The sequence below is a fragment of the Geotrypetes seraphini genome, chromosome 11 (genome assembly GCF_902459505.1).
Source record: "Geotrypetes seraphini chromosome 11, aGeoSer1.1, whole genome shotgun sequence".
NCBI lineage: Eukaryota > Metazoa > Chordata > Amphibia > Gymnophiona > Dermophiidae > Geotrypetes > Geotrypetes seraphini.
Window position 1 is genome coordinate 140,038,869 of NC_047094.1, and position 18,597 is coordinate 140,057,465.

Below are 18,597 nucleotides of genomic sequence, written 5' to 3' on the forward strand. Positions count from 1 at the left end.
AGGAAGAAGAAACTATCCCAAAGGAGAGAGAGACCAATCTTAACTTTGTAATTGAAACCAATCTATCTCCATATTAAGACCATATGGAGATAGCGTCTGCCAATTGAAAATAAACTTATGTTCCTTGAGCAGGAAAAACTTTGAAATGTCACCTTCAAAATTTTTTGCATGAAAAAGCACTGTATTTCCAAAGACTTGATTGCTGCCAATGGCTGGCTAAAGGAGCTGACGTTCTGCCATTTCTAATATTACTCAGATGTTCAGTAATTTTAACTTTTATTTTTCTTATAGTGTGTCCTATATAGTATTGATTACAAGGACATATTATGCAATAAACTACTCCTTGCGAATTACAATCAGTACCTTTAGACAAATAAAATTGTTTATTATTGGTGAAGGGAAGAGATAATGCTGAACACAATGACACATATTTGCATAGCCTATAATTCCCGCATGGCTGATGAGGCTCCAAGTTAAAGAAATATTATAAAATTTTTTGATTTTAAGTTTCTCACCCCAAATTTGGTGATCTAGAAAATGCGAATTTCGGGTGATTGGCTAACACTGGATGGAATTGAACTATGGACCAATGTTTCTGAATTATTTTTTTAATTGCATTACTGTGTCTGGTATAAGGCAGAACACAAGCTAAATCATTCTGATTAGAGTTGGTTACAGGATGTAAAAGCCATTGCCTTTGGCAGTTCTTAGCTCTCTTCCAGGCTCATTTCACAATCCTACCTGGATAGCCTCTGCTCGTAAATTTATGATACATATTACTGGCTTGTATGTCAAAGTCCCCATCATCAGAGCAGACTCTCCTCAACTGGAGAAACTGCCCCATGGGTATACTGTTACGGAGTATTCGGGGGATGAAAACTCTGATACTGAAGTAACGTATTACGATCCGACTCCTTTGTGTGGAGACTAGTGGAGAAGACGTGGCCATATTTATACACTTTAATATCCAAAAATGAAATTTGTTCACGATCAGTCTTACTAGTAAATTGAATATTCACCACACCATTTTTAGTTATAGGGAATCCTACAGAAGAAAATGACTCCATTTGATCTTAATGAATGTCACTCTTGTTTTGGAATGTGTTGACAAAGAGGTGAGTGACTCCACTCCACTATGTGCAGTTATTCAACAGATCAAATATTTTACTTTTATAGGAATTTCATGTCAATGAGCAAGTGTTGGCTTGCTGGTCGGATTGTCGATTTTATCCAGCCAAGATTATCTCTGCGAATAAAGATGGTAAGGCTCTTGTTAGAAGCCGTTGGTATGGCTTGTGTAACTCCTAGGCTAATGCACCTAGGTATGTAATATTTTCTAACGATTTGATTGCAGGTGTAGGATCTAAGTTTCAGATTTACTACTGCCATTTTTCTGTTAATTATAACAATTTATTGATTGTCAATATGAAAAGATTTATGTAAGTAACATGTAACTTGTGAGTTGCCTAACTGTAATGAAATTATTAAATGTCGGCATAACCCACAGTTAAAACTGTGAGGTAAGCTTTGAAATAACCAATAGGATGCAGAGCTGGTGCAAGGCTATTGGGTGAGGTAGGCAGACCTTCAGCATTACGCCTGCTCTCCCCCTAAGATTTTGATCATTAAACTCGGTGTTCTTGATCATCCCATCAAAACCCTTTCTACAACAATACTCTTGTCTATTCTTCCTGCAGGTAAATGAATGTATTGCTTTTTTGGCTGTGGTGCAGTCAGGAACTGTTGTTTGGGTTGGATCTGTACTACTCTTTGCCCACCCTCTTACGATGTCACCCTAAGTGTCCACCTAGTCTTGCTTAATGGTTGAACCAGCCCCATTTGAACATAGTAAAACATTCAAATAACAGAAATGTGATATTGCACTGTATTGTGCTGACATTGTGAGTATCTAGATCAGTGGTTCCCAAACCTGTCCTGGAGGACCCCCAGGCCAGTCGGGTTTTCAGGATAGCCCTAATGAATATGCATGAGAGAGATCTGCATATAATGGAGGTGCCAGGCATGCAAACCTGCTCCATAGAAACATAGAAGATGACGGCAGAAAAGGGCTAGAGCCCATCAAGTCTGCCCACTCTGCTTACCCACCCCCTGTCTATGCCCTAATGACCCAATTTCCTTATCTTGACCCTCGTAGGGATCCCACATGGGTATCCCATTTATTCTTAAAGTCTGGCACGCTGTCTGCCTCGATCACCTGCACTGGAAGCTTGTTCCAATGATCAACCACTCTCTCTGTGAAGAAATACTTTCTGGTGTCGCCATGTTCCATGCATATTCATTAGGGCTAGCCTGAAAACCCGACTGGCCTGGTCCTCCAGGACAGGTTTGGGAACCACTTATCTAGATGGACCATGTGTATTTGGGATATACAGATAGACAAGATGGTTAAGACAAAGGCATCGGGGTAAATAAAAATAGATAGCTTTATTGAGTGTTATTGAGTAAAATAGTCTTGATGCAGTGGTTTGATGTGAAAGCCCATCTCTTCTCCTAAGCTGGAGTAGGAGTTGAGTTAGGTGTAGGCTCTCAGTGACTGAGTTCAAGAGTAGAGAATGACATGGGGAAAAAATTTGTCCCATTCTCTGTCCGTCCCCGCAAGCTCAGTCCCCATCTCCGTCCCGTCACCGCAAACCATCTGATCCCATCCGCACAAGCCTCAAATAGTTTTACACTGAACTTATTTTATTAAAGTATAAAAAGAAACAATATTCTGTACAATTGTCATTTTATAAATCAGAGCTCTGGCTGCCGAACTAGAGGAGGAGTTCTTCAGCTGGCAGGGCTTTGTTTATAAACGTTTATCAACACAGCTACAATACTACTTTATCCTAAATCAAAAAGAAATAGAAATATAATTTTTTTCTTCCTTTGTTGTCTGGTTTCTGCTTTCCTTATTTATTTATTCGATTTTTTAGCCCGTCCTCCCAAAAGAGCCCAGAACGGGTTAAAATGAATATATTGGTGCATTAAAATTATAAGTAAGATAGGTACTTAGAAATTCCCTTACTGTCCCGAAGGCTCACAATCTAACTAAAGTACCAGGAATAATGACAATTAGAAGAGTAATAAAGAAAGAAAATAGAGATAGAGGAGAAAAATAAGAAAATAAACATACTAATAAACTTATGTCCTTGTCATTCTCTTCCTTTCATCCACTTTCTGCCTTCTCTCTGCCTCTTTCTTATGGCATCTGCTCTATTTCTATACCTCTACCAGAAACTGTCTGCCTCTTCCTTCATCTCTTCCCCCCCCCCCAACTGGTCTGGCATCCATCTTTTTCCCTTCTTCCCCAATGGTGTGGCATCACTATCTTCTTCCCTTCCATACTCCCTCCCCCAGGTGATTTTTAGCATCTCTCTCCTCATTTCCTCCCTTCAGATCTGGTATCTGTCTCCTAACCCTCCTCCAGTGCTCTGATATCACTCTCTCCTCTCCCTTCCCTTCCCTTCCTTTTCTTTTCTGCTCTGCCTTCTCAATTTGTTTTCTATCTCTTGTCTATTTACTTTCCAGTCCTCAATTTCCCTTTCATTGTGTCTACCTACAGCTTGCCATCTCTTTCCCTCACCCCTTCCAGTATCTCACTAACTCTGTCCTCTTCCCCCAATCCAGCTTGTGCCCTTTTTTTCTTTATCCCCTCCTTCCATCCAGTATATGCTCCCCTCTCTCCTCCCCACTGCCATGCAGCGTCTGCTCCTCCCTCTTTCTCCACTGCCATCCAGCGTCTGCTTCGCCCTCCCTCTCCACTTCCATCCAGCGTCTGCTCCCCTCTCTCCTCTCCACTTCCATCCAGCGTCTGCTCCCCTCTCCCCTTCCATCCAGCGTCTGCTCCCCTCTCCACTTCCATCCAGCGTCTGCTCCCCTCTCTCCTCTCCACTTCCATCCAGCGTCTGCTCTCCTCTCCACTTCCATCCAGCGTCTGCTCCCCTCTCTCCTCTCCACTTCCATCCAGCGTCTGCTCCCCTCTCTCCTCTCCACTTCCATCCAGCGTCTGCTCCCCTCTCTCCTCTCCACTTCCATCCAGCGTCTGCTCCCCTCTCTCCTCTCCACTTCCATCCAGCGTCTGCTCCCCTCTCTCCTCCCCACTTCCATCCAGCGTCTGCTTCCCCTCTCTCCTCCCCACGTCAATGTATCTTCTGCTCCTTCCTCTCTCCTCCCTAATTCCTCTCTCCTCTTCCCCTCGTCAGGCTATCTCCCTCCCTGTTACCTTCGCGGGCGCTTTTCAGAATCAAGGTTTTCTCTCTGAGTGGCCTAGATGTCATAGCCTTCTCATAGCTTGTACGCAACTGCCCCCAAGCTTCTTCTCTGATGCAGCTTCCTGTTTCTACCTGGGCAGCTCGCGTCAAGAGGAGAAGCTTGAGGGTAGCCGCGTGCGACCTGTGAGAAGACTATGGTGTCCGGGTCGCTCGGAGAGAGAGAACCTCAATTCTGAAAAGCGCTCATGAGGGGAAGGGAGGGAGATGCCCTGATGAGGGGAAGAGATGCTCAGATTGCGGTGATCATGAGGGAGGGGGCTGCTGGACCAAATGACGCAAGGAAAGCTGCTGATTGGGAGAGGTGGGAAGGGAGGCAACACGCGGCAGATACTTTACTGTGGGGACAGCGCCATTTACTGCTCCATGGGGTGGTAAATGACCTTGTCCCTGTACCTTTGGCTTCCAATCTTTTTTCACCCCGTATCTGCGGGTTACCTGTAGGTAACAGTCACCGTATCATTCTCTATTCCAGAATGTGAGGGGCTACTCCTGAGAGAACTCGCTGGCAAATGACACATGTGATTTAATTTGATGAAGGTAGATAGGTACGATCCTAGACACCTCAAGGGTGTTTTCCTTATTGCTATCTGTCTGCCAGCAGGTGGAGATAGAGGAAATATGTTTGCACTGTACCCAAAATCAGGTGTTCAGTGTTCCACCCGCTGGAGAAAGAAGATGATTGTTGAAGGGTCTGTTAGCTGCTGGCTCCTGAACCAAGGTTCTCAGCCCAATTGAGTTGGGGGATGTTCAGGATGGACCTGTTCTGCTTCTAGGGAATGTCCAGTGATGCTCTCCCCCACACACACATTTCGCTTACCACTCTTCGCCTTTTGTCTCATTCCTGTATAAAAGAAGAAAAAAATAAAAGGCATGTTAATAGAGAAGGGCTCAGTGGTGACTAAAAAGCTTCTGCCTTTTTCTATGGCAAAGAGCTAAAGTGTGGGAGAGGCAATAGGAAGGATGGATCAGATTACCAAAATATCAACCCAGACAGCGATAACAAAAACTTTTATGTGGATGACATGACAAATGATCCTTTATCGTTCAGACTATTATTGGTGCAGGCATTAGTTATAGCTATTTTAGACTATTGTAACATCATCTATTTAGGAGCACCCAAAAAAATTCTAAGGAAATCAAGGATAATTCAGAATATAGCTGTTCGATTGATTTTTGGTTTAAAAAAGAACGACCATATTAGTCCATATTATCGTTTACTTCGGAGACAAGAGAATTATTCAAATTTTCCTGTATCTGCTTTAAGCTGATATCGGGATTGTCTCCAGCTTACCTTTTTCCTCATTTTGTGTTGCATAGATCATCAAGGGAAACTAGAAACTTCTACTTATTTGCTTATCCAAAAATTAATGGGTGTAGATATAAGACCTCCTTAGATAGGACCCTAGCAACAATCTTGATTAGGTAAATGGATTTCGGCAAGCTATGTTAGCCTATTGCAGTTTTCAGAAATTAATTAAGACTACTTTGTTCGATAAGTTTATTACTTAGTGAGTTTTATTATTGAAATTCTATTTTACAAATATTTGTATTTTTTACTGTATTGTATTTCGCTGATTGTCCAGCTCTTTTTAGTATAAACCGCCTAGAACTTTTGGTTATGGCGGTATAAAAGAATAAAGTTATTATTATTATTATAAATGTTGATTGCCATTGTTTATTTGGTTATTCAAACACTGAGGCTAATCTAAACTAAAACTTAGCTTTATATACCAGGTCTTCAGCCAGAAAGGAGCTTAACTCGGTTAACAATAACTAAAAAAATACTTTAAAAAGTACCAATCAGAAAATATTAATATGACTAGTTTCCAAAGTGTTTGGCAAATAAAATGGTTTTTATAGATTTACAAGTTGAAAAGGACCAGGACCCCTTAAAATAAGAGGAAGTTCATTCCATAGTTGAGAAAATTTGAAAACCAAGGATTGACTGAAATTCTTGACTCCTTTGATTCCTTTCACTGAAGGAAGGGAGAATTTGAATTGCTGGGTGTCTCTTGCATAGGAGAATCATCTATAAGCATTTCATAATTACATTACATTACATTAGGGATTTCTATTCTGCCATTACCTTGCGGTTCAAGGCGGCTTACAAAAGATTTATAAACAGGGTTACAATGGGAGAACAATAGAATGGTAGAGAGTAGATCTTTTGACATTTCTTTGGTAGTTAAGAACGGGGAGGCTTAGCAGAAGATTTATAAACTACAATTGTCCTTGTAAAGGGACAAGAGGGATGAAGATATCATATAAAATTTTAAAAGTAATAGTTTAGTTTAGAGTACCAGAGGTTTCCTTCTTTCATTTGTTTATACACAGGTCATATCAGTTTTGGCCATTTTTAGTCCCAAAACAGCTATTGACTCATATACAGTATCTGATCGACTTACTGTAATCATTGGGCTCAACCTGCTGGTTAAATGCAGCTTAATATATATGATGCATAACTTTAAATTTTTTCATTGATTTCACAGTGTGAGGTGGATTTATATATACTTGAACTCTCATATCTGTTTGATTTTTAGGTACCTACACTGTAAAATTTTTTGATGGAGTAGTTCAGACTGTAAAAAATATTCACGTGAAGGCTTACCCCAAAGATGAGGTGAGACTTAGCTTTTATGCTTTCATCATAAAGCAGAATTGAATTTGGAATAGAATCGGAGTTGCTGGGACAGAAGAACTCTCCCAGAACTTGGAACTATTGGTTTTCTTTTCAGTTCCTTCACTTAATGTGGTTCCTGCTTTGCTTAACAGATGGAAAACAAATGCTGGCAGTTTTTGTTTTGTTTAGAGGTGTTGCCTATGTATTTTATTTTTCAGTGATATAATTGCTATAGACGAGAGAAGTTTAAAACATCCTAATAGTCACTGGCTTGGAAATTCTAAAGTGACTTTTGGTAAACAACTTCTTTCTCTAGTTCACGTATTCCAGACAGCAAATCCAGGGCTGCCATATCTTTTCAAGTAGTTTTATCCTCTTTTAGTTTAAGACAGTAAATTCAGACATAATGTAATACATGCCAAATTATTCTATGAACTGTCTCTTTGAAGGGATTTCTGGTTGTCTCCATGCAGCCACCAGTCCAATTCTGGCAGCTGTATCAACAGAAGTAATTGATACACATGCTTCCCTGGTAAATTCCTGCTTAGATTGACTTAAAAGACAATGCTCTTCTGAACTGGTTGCCTTAATATTGAACCTAGCTCTAAACTCAACCAGTTCTAATAATTTTGGACTAATTGACAGTCCCATCACAGATATAAGGCCCTCAAATTTTTACTCCCTTTACATCATGCATGCTCCATACTCAGGAATACCTGTATGCAGGGATTCTGGGGTGACTCAGCATTGATATAATAATTTATATTCATTTTATACTAAAGAGATAGCAATAAATATTTGACAGACTTGCAAAGGTTTCTGTTTCCATTGGCCCTCCAGTAACTGAAATCCTAAGTCTGTATCCTCTGTTGAGCTAAAGTTATAAAGCTGTCCAATACCTTCTTGAGACTCAACTTGATGAGACTGATTCTGCCTCATCATCTTTGAGCAGAATTGCTGAAGGGTTAAAAGAAAAAAGAAAGCATATGCAAAGCGGCTACCTGATCCTTCATTCCTTTTTCCTGAGCAATCTGCTAACTCTTGCATCGTCTGACTCAACACTACTGTTAAGCATTAATTATCACTATCTTTAACAGGAGAAGTGGAGGAAAACAGCATAAACTTAAATTTTAAAAAACCCCAAAACTCATTAAATAGTCAGCTAAAAGCCAGTCATATTAATGCACTTGAAAGAAAAAGCCTCAGAACTGGGTGAGTCCACAGACCCTACCACCTCCACATCATAGGCATAAAAATCTTTTAAAGTAGCATTGTAACGTTGAATCACTAAGAACAAGATTTAACATATAGGTTCAATTTAAATTAGGTCAACGATCGTTTCGTGGCGTGCTGCCACTGCCTCAGGACCTACAAACCCGACGCCAGCTCCAACTGGGCTTTCCCTTGGAGTGTGTGCTTAATTCAGTCTTTCACTCTTGGTAGAATTCTGCACAATTCAGAATTTGCTCAGAATTCCCCAGGCAAGCAGAAATACCTGTGTTATGTGCAGAATTACTCTCTCTCTGGGCCAGAATCATTAATTGCTGCTGGTGACATCTTCGAGAGCCATTGCAGGCTCTGCAAGTTTCCCTCTTCTATGTTCCAACCCTTGGAACATAGAAACATAGAGTGTGACAGCAGAAAAGGGTCGGCGGCCCAACAAGTCTGCCCACTCAAGAACCCTTCCTCCTCGAGAATCCGTTTTTTAAGCATTCCTCTGGAGCGACCCCACCAGACGGTCCCATCGTCCCTTGAAGTCGAGCGTTGTACGCTGGCCTCAACTACCTGACGTGGAAGACCATTCCATCGATCAATTACCCCTTCGGTGAAGAAGTATTTCCTGGTGTCCCCGAAAGGGTAATGTCATGTCATCTACGGAAGAGGGAAGCCTTCAGAGCCAGCAGCAGGTTGTCTCAGGAATCAGCATCACTGAGGGACAATAGGGAAAGAGTCAGAAGTACTGGCTGGGGGATGGTGAGAGAGGTGCTTGCTGGGGGGGGGTATAGAGGTGAGAGAAGTGCTTGCTGGGGGGTATAGGGGTGAGAGAGGTGCTTGCTGGGGGCATAGGGGTGAGAGAGGTGCTTGCTGGGGGGGGGTAATAGGGGTGAGAGGTGTTAAGAACATAAGAATTGCCGCTGCTAGGTCAGACCAGTGGTCCACCATGCCCAGCAGTCCACTCCTGCGGTGGCCCTTAGGTCAAAGACCAGTGCCCTATTTGAGTCTAGCCTTACCTGTGTACGTTCTGGTTCAGCAGGAACTTGTCTAACTTTGTCTTGAATCTCTGGAGGGTATTTTCCCCTATAACAGTCTCCGGAAGAGTGTTCCAGATTTCTACCACTCTGGGTGAAGAAGAACTTCCTTATGTTTGTACGGAATCTATCCCCTTTTAACTTTAGAGAGTGCCCTCTCGTTGGCTTGGGGGGGTAGGGGTGAGAGAGGTGCTGGCTTGCAAATTTTGTGTGCAGAATTTTGAATTTTTTTGCACAGAATCCCATCAGGAATAATTATAATTTATTTTTTGTATACCGCCAAACCATCAGTTTGTGATGGTTTACACAGTGTTATTACACTAGGGAATAGAAATACAAAGTCATAAAACTATTTTTAAAATAGAAGAATAAAAACACAAGGGAAAAGCTACAACCTTGTAAAACTTGTAGAAGATAGTGATTACATAGTACAATTAATAACAATATAGTAAATAGAAATTACGTAATACAGTTGATTGTACGAATAATCATAAATTGATTTGAAGCTTAATACCTTAATAAATTTTAAAAATAAAATCAATTGTCTTTGTTAATGGAGATAGGAGGGTAATAGTGTACACAGTCCCTCCTGCCTCCTTGAGCTGTGCTGCCTTTTGAGGTGTGGGGGACTGGATGACTTGTATTGGAAAGCATAATTTTGAGATGAGGGATCTATTTTTACATTGAGAAGCACATATTTCCTCTATAAGTTACTTGTGACCGAAGGAACTTTGTGGTCTCAAATGTGCTTGTCCAGTCTCTTCTTTGGATAAATTAAAAGCTGTTTGCAAATCCAGATCAAGATTTTAGTTCTCAGCACTACAGTAAAACACATAAAACAGAATAATGACAAAGCCTGTGCCCAGAATCATAGCCACCTCTATGGAATATTTAAAATTTGGTAGATCACTAAATTTAAACAAAGCAGTTTACAATAAAAAGAAAAGACAAACATTCAAAACCAAACATGCTTACACTCAAAACAAAGTTTCTCGGAAGACATACTTGTAAAATTTAAAAGCTAGAAACATACAAATATCAAAAAGCATTAATCCTCCAATCCAAATGCTAACAAAAAATGGGTTTTGACAAATTCTGCAATTTTTATCAACAGGTAACTGATTAAATAAAAAAAGGAGCTAACCAAAAAAGACCCTTTCTTTGTCATCAGCAGCAGATGAATCCAGATGAGTGGATTAAGTTCACCCACCAGCAGGCGGAGATAGAGACACAGAGTTGAGCTCTGGTCTGGCATATATGCGATGGTATGCTCACTGGTGATTCAGTATTTATCTCCGCAGATGGATGGATGGTTTCTGTCCTGCTCCTGGTTTGATCTGCTGCTCAACATGGCCTGCAAGCTTGACTCTGTCTAGTTGCGGGCACAGCTTGGCTCCTGTTTTGGGGAGCGTGGGGAAAGGCTTCCTGGGTACCTCTTAGGGGTATAGCTGGTGGTGTCAGTTTGCTACCCTTCCCCTGTAGCCCAATGTGACTTTTCCTGCACTCCTACCTCTCTCCTTGATATAAAAAAAAAGCTGTTAAACCCTGGCAGTGTATTGTATTGTTTGTTTATTACCTTGTACAAAGTGAAGGACAAGTGAACAGACATAATAAATACCATTACAAACATCAGTACATACAAAAATACAATTAAAACATAAAACAGCAACCATCTTCAACATACACAGCATCCTCCCCACAATCACAACACATACAAGTATATTCAATTTAACTTCATCCCTACCACCCGTCATGGACACAGATATGAAATTTACAGAGATTTCATGACGAACATTTCTCTTTACCCCCTCCAGAGGTCCATACCACTCCTGGCAGGTGATCACAGTATAATAGACTGGGGGAACCAAATAAAGGCCCATTCTTTTGTAGATTCCCATCATGCTTTTGAATAACCCCCTCTCATACTCGGACAGACCATAGGTCCATCAAGCCTTGTATTATGTTTCCAGCAATGGCCAATCCAGATCACAAGTGCCTGGCAAGATCCCAAAAGAGTAAAACAAATTTTATGCTGCTTAACCTAGAAATAAGCAGTGGAGTTTACCAAGTCCATCTTAATAATGGCTTAAGGACTATTAGGAAATTATCCAAACCTTCTGTAAACCCTGCTAAGCTATGAGCAAGTGCTGATTTCAAAGCCCTTGCTGAAACATAGGGCAAAACCATACGTGCAGGATAAGATGAAGGTTTCCATATATAAGGTTTTATGAGTGAGAGTTAACAATTTGAATTGTGGCCTATGTTAAACAGGTGACCAATGATGATAATGCAGGTATAAAGGAGCCACTTGGGCAAAATTATTCATACTGCTAAGCACATAACATTATACTTATAGATTGCTTTACCAAAAAGTTCTACGTGGTTTACAAAAGATTATAAACATTAAATATAATTGTATATTTGAATGAGTCAGCTAGTCAGATATTTGGAGAAAAGATAGGTTTCTAGCTGTTTTCTAGAATGTCTGTAAGAAACAGCTGTGAGCAACAATGATCGAAATTCTTTTTGATGAGAAGCTGCCTGAGATGCTAAAGAGTGATTTAGGAATTTCTTGCTTTTACAACTTTTACAGAAGTGAAATTGAACAGAGCATGAGTTTTTCTACTGCATTTGTGCATAGCTATGGAAAAACTATTAGCCAGATAAGTAAGGGCTGCACAAACGTTTGAAGTTAGAGATAGATAATCCCACATTTACTATGTTGCTATAGTAAGATGACATTTATAAAGATTATTTCTTTTGGGTAATATCCTTTTTTTTAATGTGTTTGAAAATGTCATTTTTGAAGGATTCCTCTGTGCTGTATTGGAATCAGGTCAAACAGATTGCAAGTTGGGTGAGGGTGTCTCCCCTGCCCCCCTCCCACACACACAAGCTAAGATTACTGCTAATTATTTTCTATTTATTGCAATCCTTTACAGAATGATATAACTAAGGATAAATTGAAAGAGAAAAGAAAAGGTAGCAGTTTGGATACTGATAAAAAAAGAGAAAAGTTTAAAGAGCAGAAGAAATCAATAGAAACTACAAGTGATAAAGATGAGAGTACACATACTATGCAAAGAAGGTCCAAGCAGTTGGATAAACAGAAAACACGGGATGTCTCTGAAAAAACTAAGACGCCTGAAAAGACCCCATCTGTGGATGGGAAAGAAGATAAAGAGAACATCTTGGAGAATGAGAAGGAGTCTTCTGTGGAAAAGTCAGAAAATGATATAATGACAAGCCAGGATAACCAATCCCATTCATCACCTCCATCAGGTGAGCAAAGCTTCCCTGGTTATATAGGGGTAGAACAGGCATGTCGGCATAAGTGGGGGGGGGGATGTTTATGTAGAAGAATGGGTTGATAGGCCTCCATTCGCTTCAGATTTATTTTTATTCACAATGATCCCCCCCCCCTGTTTTTGTCTTCAGCTGTCAGTTACTGGGCAGTGATTGAGATTTCTTCTCTGAACCGTTCCTGTTCAAGCTAGGGAGGGGGAGAGGGTCATGAGAAATGAGCTCAGAGTGTAAGGTGTTCCTGAACAGAAATGCTTTGTATTGCCTTTGAACAACTGGGAAAGCCATAATTCGATATCTGTGTCCTGTGGTTGAGCTTCCAGTGAGACCCCACACATGCTTCCTGCCTTTCACAATAGATACCTAGATATTCTTAGAGAAATTGACCTCCCTTGGAGTGATTTAACTTCATAACTAAGCACCTGAACTCTGAAGTACATAGATGCCTGTGTTGCCGACGACTCCACCCACAAACTCTCACTGGTAGCCTCCCCCATAAAACCACTTCCTTTGCGGCGCATGCCGCAAAGGCGCGCACCTAAGGAGCAGATTCTGCTCCTTTATGCACTCCTTCATGCATCTACTTCATACGCTTTTCCAATATCGCCCCAATTACTCTTTAAGCTATTTTACAGGTCCGATCCTTCTTCTGCTCCTAAATACTTTCCTCATTTACGTCTCTTAACACGGTCCTTCCATACTTCACTATCTTTTTTTCTTCTCCCCTTTCCTACAATAACACCACACTCATGTCTTCCATCCCGGTTATATGGAGTCGCCGACCCCTCCCTCGACCGTTTACAAATAATCGGCCTAGATGTTTTACCACTATTACTACCACTACAGTTCCCACAACCTTTCTGTCATCATCACAACAAAGCCCAAAATCAACATAGGTCTCTTAAACGTGTGTTCCTTCAAAAACAAACACCATTTAATTCACGATCTAATCCTTGAATACAACTTCCACATCCTCTGTTTAACTGAGATCTGGCTAACTCAGGGGGAAGAGGCTTATTTGACCCAAGCCTGCCCTAATAACTATAAAGTCAAATCTCAACTTCGATCTCATAAAAAAAGAGGAGGCCTTGCAGTGATCTATCATATTTCCATCCCTTTTCATTCTGATATCCCCACTTCTTGCAATAACCATCCGGTGGAAACCCTTCAATTTTCTATAAAACATTCTCACTCTCTCAATTTCCTTCTTACTTATTTCCCCCCCCCCCCCCCCCCCCCCCCAGTTACAAAATCTTTTCTAGCTGCCCTTATTTCCACCATCTCGGACTTCAACATCTCCTACCCCAACCCTCTTATCCTCGGAGATTTCAATATTCATTTCAATCTTCCTAACCACCACAACACAGCAGAATTCCTGACCTTAATCTCCGACCTGTCTCTAACTCCACTATTTGCTTTGCCCACTCACTCTGCTGGACACACCATAGATATGATATTCAGTCCAATATCCATCAGCCATCTCTTTCAAAACTTTAAAACTCATCCTTTCCCTTGGTCTGATCATGTTCTTATAAACTTTCAACTAAATTATTTCACCCAACCATCTCCTCCCCAAAAGCACACCTACACCACCAGAAATCTCAATAAAATCACCTCTTCTACTATTCAGGATTCTCTTAAACTAAAATTACAAGACTCTTTTTTTAAATTATTTTTTAATATTTTTACCCTTCCTCTCATTTACTTCCTTCCTGCTTTTCACTCTAACAAGGAATTGTAACTTTTTCCCCCCTACCCTCCACGACTCATGTTAGTCTTATTTTGTAAGTCTGATATTATTTTATTGTATCCACTACCCTTTTTTTATAAGTTGTACATCACTTAGGAAGTTAAATAAGCGATTCATCAAATATTAATAGAAACTTGAAACTTCATTAATCTCCCAATAGAAGAACAATTCTCTCTCTGGACTACTTCAACAAAATCCTTAATGGACTTTCTTGCCCCCCCCTCAGGAAAGATCTTCAAAATCACAACCAAATAGGAAACCGTGGTACAATGACCAACTAGCCCTCCTCCACCGACATCTCCGGTCTATCGAGCATAAATGGTGGAAACTTCAATCAAACAATCTCTTCGTGTTATACAAGGAAAAAGCTACCCAATACAAAAATGCCATACAACAAGCAAAAAAAGAATATTATTCCAAATACATTATCACAACTCACAACTCTTCAGCACTTTTCAGTATAGTCCAATCATTATCTCCTTACTCTAATAAGAAACCTCCCCCACTACCCACACAACCACCAGCTTCCAAGCTTGCCCCCTTCTTCGATAATAAAATTAAAGAGATCAGATCCCACTTCAGTCAATCCGTCCATACCCCGCTTCAAGATGTCACCAACAAGTCAACTCTTCTATCTTTTAGTACCTGTAATAACTTCACACCTCCTTCATTAGCAAACCTTCAGAAAACACTACAATCTATAAATGCTTCCAACAATTCAATAGAAAGTATCCCCCCCTTAATTCTTAAAAAATTCTTCCCCCTCTTTGGACCATTTCTACTGAAAATGGTGACTAATAGTCTGTCTAATAGTCTTGTTCCAAAAGCCTGGAATCGGCTCTTGGTTTCCCTAAATTAAAAAATCAAAACTCAGACCCAACTTCGTTACTAAATTTCCGTCCCATTGCTAATCTTTCTCTCATTTCTAAAATAACAGAAAAAATCATATATGACCAATTAGCTGAATTTATTGATAAAACCATCGCTTTACACCCTCATCAAACTGGCTTTCGCTCATCTTACTCCACTGAACTATCTTTACTAGGACTTCTTTCCACTATATACTACTTCCTTGACCACCGAAAATCTGTTCTCCTTATCTCTCTTGATCTGTCAGTCGCGTTCGACACAGTCGACTACTCTCTCCTCCTTGACTGCCTTAGAGACAGTGGCATTACTGGCCAAGCCCTCCTATGGTTTATCTCATACTTCGCCGATCGTAGTTTCAATGTCTACTCAAATAACGAAACTTCTCTACCTATAGTTCAAACCTACGGTGTCCCACAGGGTTCTATTCTATCACCATTGCTATTCAATATCTTCATGTCTTCTCTTCTCACCCTAGCCCAGTCAATAGGTTTCACAATCTTCGCTTATGCAGATGACATTCAATTACTTCACCCCATCGATATCACGAACATCTCCTATATACAAGAAATTAATTCAAAATTAGACAAAATAAGTGATTGGCTCTTTGCAAGTAAACTCTCCCTTAATATTAATAAATCATGTGGTATACTCTTCTCAACCAACCCTAATGAATCAGTAACAGGCAAAATCTGCCTTAAATCTCATCCTGTCAAAATGGAAACTAAAATAAAATTATTAGGGGTCATCATAGATAAAAATTTAACCTTTCACGATCATATCAGTTCAGTAGTAAAAACCTGTTTCTACAAACTCCGACTTATTCGATCCCTAACTTCTATTCTCAAAACTGAAGCAATCGCGACTCTAGTTCACTCTAGTCATTTCTCATCTTGACTATTGTAATTCTCTTTACAATGGAATTCCTAAAAAAGAAATACATGACCACGTCACCCCTCTCTTGAAAGAAGCGCATTGGCTACCCATTACACATCGTATCACCTACAAAATCCTCATGTTGGTCTTTAAAATCAAATCCTCCCGTCAACCATCTTTTCTTGACAAACTTCTTATTCCGTTTTGCCCTCACGGTCTCTAAGATCTGCTGACCAGAATTTACTATTTATCCCTTCTATAAAGGAATTCTTCTATACTAGGAAAACCAACTTTTCAGTAGTCGCCCCTACACTATGGAACGCTTTGCCATCCCAACTTCGTCAAGGAACAACTTATTGATAATAACACCTTCTTATTTCAAGATGCATTTTATTGCTCGTGAACCTTCCATCTCCAATTCACCCAACCACTTTTATGAAGCGACCTCATTCCCTTCTGTTCCTCCCCTTTCCCTCCCTTTCACATTCAAGCCTTTTTTTTTTTCTTTTCTCTTTTACTCTCTTTTCACCACTAATAATGTAACTTTCCCCCTCCTTCTCTTGTCAACCTCACTTTCATGTTTGTCATCATCAAATGTATTTAATGTCCACTTCCCCTATGCTCTTTTATTAATTTTACTATCTATATGCATAATTTTATTTCTATTTTATCTTTTATTCTAAACCGGCTAGATACCCGTTGATGGTCGGTATATTAAAAATCAATAAACTTGAAACTTGCCTCTGTGCTATAGAGGGTAACATAAGTGCTTTTATGAATAGACTCTTGCAGGCATAACTTTCTGCCTCAGAGTGTATGTGCACCTGCGTTTCACAACTCAGACTCAGTTGCATCCAGGTGAAGGAACACAGGGAAACGCATACAAGTATGTACTGTGCTTGTTGTATGCACTTTGGAGCAATTTTGTAAGCCTCTGTTTCTGCAGGTAGTCATTACCTCCTAATTGCTTGGATATCTTGATGTCTAAGCAACACAGGAAAATACCAGATTAGTATATAAATATTGTATTTTTCTTGCTGCAGAAAACAAAAAAAGGTAAATGCTAAGAAATGCAAGGTCATGCATTTGGGCTGCAAAAACCCAAGAGAATGGTATGGTTTAGGGGGTGAAGAACTTATGTGCACAATGGAAGAGCGGGACTTGGGTGTGATTGTATGTGATGATCTTAAGGTGGGCCAAACAGGTTGAAAAGTTGATGGTGAAAGCTAGAAGGATGCTAGGTTGCATAGGGAAAGGTATGGCTAGTAGGAAAAAGGAAGTATTGATGCCCCTGTATAAGAAGGAAACTCTGCAATGAGAGGGCATAAGATGAAGTTAATAATAATAATAACGGTTTATATACCGCAGGACCGTGAAGTTCTATGCGGTTTACAATGATTATTAAAAAAAAATGTTACAAATTGAGTAGAATTGACATAGTTAATATCTATTGTTTAGCAGTTCTAGAGATCTGGTATTGAGAGAGAGATTGTGTGAATAAGTTTCCTATGTACGTTAGGAACAGATGTTTTCAGTTGTCTCCTAAATTCCCTATATGTATTGGCAAGCGTAAATAGTTGTTTCAGATCGTTGCTCCATAATGCTGCTTGATAAGAGAGAAGATGTTGGTGGTGAATTTTGAATTTACATCCTCTAACCGGGGAGGAAACAAAATTCAAGTTTGAGCTTCTTTTATGTCTATTGGTTGAAAAGGAGAATAGGTCGGTTATGTAATTGGGGCTAGACCGAAAAGAACCTTGAAGCAAAAGCAGCTGAACTTGAACCTCACACACGCCTCCATCGGCAACCAGTGCAGGAGTCGGTAGGAGGGAGTTATGTGATCGAACTTCTTCAACCTGAAGATCAGCCTGACTGCTGCATTCTGCACCAGTTGCCATAGCCGCATATTAAGAGGTGATATGCTCCAGAGTAATCCAAGGAAATACTTTTTTATGGAAAGGGTGGTAGATACTTGGAACAGTCTCCCGGAAGAGGTGGTTGACACAGACTATGTCTGAATTCAAGAGGGCCTGGGATAGGCACATGGGATCTCTCAGAGAGAGAAAGAGATAATGGATGGGCATACTAGATGGGCCATTTGGCCTTTATCTGCCGTCATGTTTCTAATCCTAGCAGTTTCTTAATCCCTTTTTATTTCTCTCTCAATTCACTGGATGTCTAGAAATGTTTGGAAAATATTATTTCTTTCTAGATTTATAAGTTACAGAAACAAAACAGGTTAGAATTAACTCATGATCTTTAGTCGCTAAAATGTTAATCCACATACAGAAAGAGAGGAAATGAACAGCTCTCTCTGTAGAGTTCAGGGCTTCCTGCTTTTAGATGTCCCTTTCTACATCTGGAATATTGAAATTAATCAATGATACTTCCCCTTTTATAGCTATAATGTGAATTTCCTTGGTTAAATCTCTACTTCTGCCTCTGTATCATATCATTGTAAATAATTTTATCCCAGGACAAGCAGGCAGCCTATTCTCACATGTGGGTGAAATCATCCACGGAGCCCGGATGCAGACAGCCTCACAAGCAGACTTTCTTGAAGAAACTCAGAAGTTTCGAGTCTGCTGTGAATGCCTTCCCGCCCATCTCAGGATGTGCCTCCTCAGTTCTCAGTTTTCCGCGAAGCCGAGAAGTCCA

At 40.2% G+C, this 18,597-nt stretch overlaps 1 protein-coding gene across 1 annotated transcript in view; it reads left to right on the forward strand.

The window, feature by feature from the left end:
* PHF20 (PHD finger protein 20) overlaps positions 1-18,597 on the forward strand; it is a 177,819-nt gene that overhangs the window by 21,641 nt on the left and 137,581 nt on the right. The window contains exons 4-6 of the mRNA XM_033962633.1: positions 1,177-1,261; positions 6,815-6,894; positions 12,086-12,425. Of these exons, the coding sequence (XP_033818524.1) occupies positions 1,177-1,261; positions 6,815-6,894; positions 12,086-12,425 (505 nt within the window). The remainder of the gene's footprint in view (positions 1-1,176; positions 1,262-6,814; positions 6,895-12,085; positions 12,426-18,597) is intronic.